This window comes from Ixodes scapularis, unplaced genomic scaffold (genome assembly GCF_016920785.2).
Source record: "Ixodes scapularis isolate PalLabHiFi unplaced genomic scaffold, ASM1692078v2 ptg000683l_1___fragment_1__unscaffolded, whole genome shotgun sequence".
NCBI classification, from domain to species: Eukaryota; Metazoa; Arthropoda; class Arachnida; order Ixodida; family Ixodidae; genus Ixodes; species Ixodes scapularis.
In genome coordinates this window covers 1,479,159-1,484,052 of record NW_024610019.1, presented here as the reverse complement: position 1 = coordinate 1,484,052, position 4,894 = coordinate 1,479,159, and the positions used below count along the sequence as shown (strand labels likewise).

At 46.4% G+C, this 4,894-nt stretch overlaps 1 protein-coding gene across 1 annotated transcript; it reads right to left on the bottom strand.

The window, feature by feature from the left end:
- Positions 1-725: 725 nt before the first annotated feature.
- LOC115308491 lies at positions 726-4,609 on the bottom strand. The gene is made up of 2 exons (XM_040213461.2): positions 4,446-4,609; positions 726-1,190 (listed from the first exon to the last, which is right to left on the bottom strand). The coding sequence occupies exons 1-2, from the start codon at positions 4,579-4,581 to the stop codon at positions 784-786; spliced, it is 543 nt and encodes a 180-aa protein (XP_040069395.2). The 5' UTR covers positions 4,582-4,609; the 3' UTR covers positions 726-783.
- Between the last annotated feature and the right edge of the window lie 285 nt (positions 4,610-4,894).

The following is a 4,894-nucleotide window of genomic DNA, read 5'->3' as shown; positions in this document are numbered from 1 at the left end:
GATGTTATTACGACTATGAGTACATTCTTAGAGAACTTTCTTTGCACAATTTATTAAAAAGACTGACTCCTTGTGATGTTTTATTTTTACATAAATTTGTTCACGGCCATACAGATAGTGAATTGGTGATATTGCTGGTATATCATGTTCCAGCTCGTGCTATTAGAGGAACGAGTGTATTTTATCCCTCTGCGCAATTGCAATTGTCGCGATTGGTGCAGATGCAAATTTGTGGTAATGAATTGTCGCCTCATGTTGATGTTTTTTAAGATTTTTTAGTTTTTAAACGAGAGCTTGATTTATACCTTTTCGGCTATGGACCCACACCATATTTTGTAACAGTGGCAGACATCTTTATGGATTTTTCTTTTGTATTATATTTTATGTGCCACATTATAACCTATTGGTTCTTCTGGGGCACAAATCAAATAAAGCATTATTATTATTATTAACTTGGCCAGTGTGTTTGCAGTCATGTGCCTCAAAGCTGCCATCAGGCAACACAAGCAATCAGGGAAAGAAAGCACCTTCAAAACTTCTTATCTCATGACGAAGGCTTTCATCCTGGTTGAAGTAACTGGTAAACAGAGCATAGATAACACTCTTTTCCAATGACCCATGCCATGGCATAAATTGTTAATTATGTAACACTCGTAGATGCTTTTGTGGGATCTCATTTTTTGAAGAAATATGGAACGAATAAAAGATCTCAAAACAAAGGGCCTTTAACTGTTTATTTTTTTAGCCAGGCAATGTTGCACACAACGCTCCTATTTGTGGCCTCTATCTGTTTAATTTCTTTGCCTCAGCAATTCTGAGCAGGACGAGCCTATTTTCGTTTCTAATTTTCTTCATTTTAAGCTTATGCTCACTCCGCCTCATTTCGTGCTCGGCTTTTAGGATCTTAAGGCGGAGGTCGTGTTCTTCGTCCTTCCTTTCTTGGTCCCGCGTGAGATGACCAAGCCGAACATCTTGTTCAGCACCTAGCGTGCGCTCCAGCACTCCAAAGCGCCCTCCAACGCGAGTAGGCGCCTCCCGGTGGGGACTTCCCTGGTGATCACTTGCTGCTGCAGATGGTCCAGCTGCAGCTGTGAGCTGCACCGTAGCTGTGAGGGGCACTCGAGCCATGGGGGCTGCTCCACCACTAGGCACCACAGAAACTTGGCTCTCTGGCTCACCCATAGCAGAATCTGCACACAGTATGAGAAACAAAGAATACATTCACATCACATTATGATCTCTAATATGTGAAGTCTGCTGACAAAATAGGAACTATAGGAATTTAAAAAGTTGAAGGCTCTATTCCCTATAGGTACGCTGGACATCCTTTTTCAACACTAATTTGGCTTACAGGACTAATGGAGGTTACATACTGAAGTGCAAGATACCCTTTTTCCTGTGTTAACACGAAACCCATTACAGTCGAACCCCGCTTCAACGAACGCCGCTTCAACGAAATTTCCGGTTCAACGAATATTTTTTGATTCCCCGTCAACGGCCCATAGCAGTCAATGCATAAGAATTCTCACTACGGCGAACAAAATCTTGTGCTGTTCCGCTTGAACAAAATTTTACAGAGCAATTCGAAGTTTGAATGGTTAATTTTCCATACGAAAAACAAACTTTCGAGCACTGGTGCATTTTGGCACATAAAATATGTCTACTATAAAGTTTAAATCGCATGTTGAACCACCAGAAACTGCCACTATAACCGATACCCGAGCGCAACGTTGACCGGGCGTGCAGGCCGCCATTACTTCATAAAGACGGCGATGAGGCTGGCCTTCCTACACTGTTGCACCAATGTTTCTCTAGCTCTTGGCTTGATAACGCCCTGCTGCAGACTATTTAAAGCCAAAGCTCAGTCTTTTTTTTTTTTTTTCTTCTTCCTTTGTCGGTTGTCATTTTATCAGTACGGTACGACGACAACAACAGTACAGGGGCTTTTTGCGCATGGCATGATGGCACTGCCAAGCAAAACGCAAAAGTTTTTATCCTTACAAGATAAAGCTCGCATCCTGGCTGAAGTTGCAAGTGGACAGAAGAAAGCTGTCATCGCCGAAAAGTTCAGAAAATCTCAGAGTTCGTTGTCGACGATCCTAAAGTCGAAAGATGCAGTCAGTCAAAAAGGCTCTTGCATCGGGGACATCGGCCAAACGAAAGAAACTGACACCGCCGGCGCACGAAGAGCTCGACAAGGCTGTGTACACATGGTTTGTGAAACCGAGGGCAAAGAAGATACCCATCAGCGGAAGCGTCGTGCAGCAGAAGGCCTTAAATTTCGCTTGCCTGGTGGGAATCGACAACTTCAAAGCTAGCACCAGCTGGCTCAACAGGTTCAAGGCCCGCCATGACATTGTCGGCAAGACGCTTAGTGCGAGTCGGCATCGGCAGACACAGGCAATGCTTCTGCTTGGATGTCAACAAACGTTTCTGCCTTGTTGAATGACTGCGAGATGTCTGACATTTACAACGCCGACGAGACAGGACTTTTCTATGAGATGGTGCCGTCCAAGACTCTGGAAATTAAAGGTCAGCGCTGCCATGGTGGAAAACACAGTAAAAAGTGCGTGACCATACTGCTGTGCACCAACATGGACGGATCCGACAAGCGTCCACAGCTGGTTATTGGCAAGAGTGCAAGGACCCGTTGTTTGAAAGGGAACAGGAGTCTTCCCGTCAAGTATGTGGCCAACAGCCGGTCTTGGATGACGCGGGCAATTTTTTCGGAATGGGTCGAAAGGTTCGACTGCGACATGAGGAGGCAGGGCCGGCGGGTTTGCTTGTTGCTGGACAATTGCTCCGCTCACTGAATTCCGGATGCTAAGCTCACAAATGTGGAGCTTAAGTACTTTCTAACTAACTGCACTTCAGTAATCCAGCCCCTTGACCAAGGTGTCATTAGAAGCCTCAGGTGTGCCTACCGCCAGCGAGTGATGCAGCGTCTCCTACTAAACGTGCACGCAGGTCGAGACACCAAGTTGGATCTCTACATCGCGCTGCAGATGATGGCTGCTGCATGGACTGCAACCAAACGTTCAGTCATCGCCAACTGTTTCACACATGCGGGCTTCAAGCTCGAATACCCAGACGCCGACTCTGCTGAGGATAAGGAAACAGTGCGTCCGCCGAGACAGGCAGTTACTTCTTGGTCTGCGCTTCAGAATGCCGGAACTGCGCCATCCGGTGTCGCCCTGGAAGATTTCATCAACGCTGACATGGATGTTGTCGCTCATGAAGACGTGAGTGACGAGGACATTATACAAAGTGTCCGCGGCGAGGCGCAGTCAGATGAAGACGACGTGCCGGACTTGCAGCCTCCGCCATCCATGGCACGTGTACTGGATGTGTTCGACGTTCTCGGAAACTACGTGGCTGCGCATGATGGCAACCTTGCCATGAACCTACTCGCCGAATGCGAAAACCGCGTCACGGAGCTCCTAACAAGGAAAAGGAAGCAGGCATCATCATGGTCGGATTGTTGACATTTCATCCAAGGTACCTGCTCATCAAGCACATCGTTAGCCCTACAATGCGACAGTGTGGGCCTTGATATTGACATTTTTACCCCATTACGGCGTGTTCAGTTGCAAGCTGTCAGAAAACTACTTTTGTAGGATTATTCATATTTACTCAATGGGCTTTCCATGCATTCTTCCATTTCACACAGGTGAAAGGTCTGCTTTCTGCAGCTTGTATGCCGATATGTAAACATTTCGCACAGTAGTCACCAGAAGATTTTGTACCAGCAAAACTGGTAGACAGTAGGGGAAAGCTTGGCAGATGTCGATCAGTGGACAAAGTGCTTTTTCACAGCAGTTGCGATTGAAAATTCCCTGTGGTGGGACAGGTCACGCGAGCTATTTCGTTCGGAAAACAACCTCAGAAGTTGCACTAACATTTATACAAATATGGCTGGCAGTAATATTGGCAGAGAAACATGCAACGGTGTTGTAAGGGATGAATATCTGGTACCAGTTGTGCTGATTTTGTTTTAAGTAAGACGACTTTTTAGGAATAGAAACATTTCACTACTTGTTATTCTACTTTACATTCCTTCCATATTCCAAAAGCCAAAATTGCAAGTTATCTTGGTCATAAATGCATAAGTTGGTACAATATCACTTGCAAAGTAGTTATCGAGCCTCAGTCAGCTTTACTTTTGCGCAAACCACCGGCGAAAGCATTGTATCGAAAACAGTGGAATAAATGCGGAGCAATGCGACCAAGCAAATAGGCCTTACTTTGCGTCTGATTTGTTTCTTCCCTCTTTTGCTCAATCTCTTTCGCGTTATGCTTCTCCGAAGTATCTACTGGACTGAGGGACGTGTGCCTCTCAGTCCAGTAAAATCAATTACAAACACCTTGTAGAACATAGCAGCTGAGGGTTACCGTCCTTCAGGAGGCCGACCCCCAGAGAACTCTGGAAGGTTTCCTTCCCTTACCTGAGAAGCCTTCCAAGGAGAGCTCCTCATCAGCCCGTTGCACTACCATCGGCTCCAGGATGTCGGCCACGCTAAAGAGTGCTTGGCCGGCATGCCTGCCGTCGCTGTCGCCGCCGTTGACCAGCCGCCTGGCCATGTGTGGGGCTGCAGCCCCCACAAATACGGAAAGCTGGCTCAAGCCAACTCCTGGTGGTCCTCCTCCTAAAGAGATGTAATACCATACACGCCACTTTGTAGGCAGGTTCCACAGACTTCGGGAAAACGGCAAATATTACAGTGAAGAGTAAAAGCGCAACGTACAGTCACACAAATTTAACTTGGGAAAGGGATGCCCACCACAGACAACACCTGGCCCTAGTTTTGTGTGCTGCACAATACACCGTTATCATAACAATAGGTCTGTTCGATTCGCCTGAACTGGCTGAAGTAGTTCGCGCAGTGCAGGAACT

Excerpts from the sequence above, each read along its gene's own strand:
- LOC115308491 (XM_040213461.2), bottom strand. The coding sequence starts at position 4,581 with ATGGCCAGGCGGCTGGTCAACGGCGGCGACAGCGACGGCAGGCATGCC. Across the intron at positions 1,191-4,445 it reads CTCCTTGGAAGGCTTCTCAG|ATTCTGCTATGGGTGAGCCA; the intron begins GTAAGGGAAGGA and ends TACTGTGTGCAG.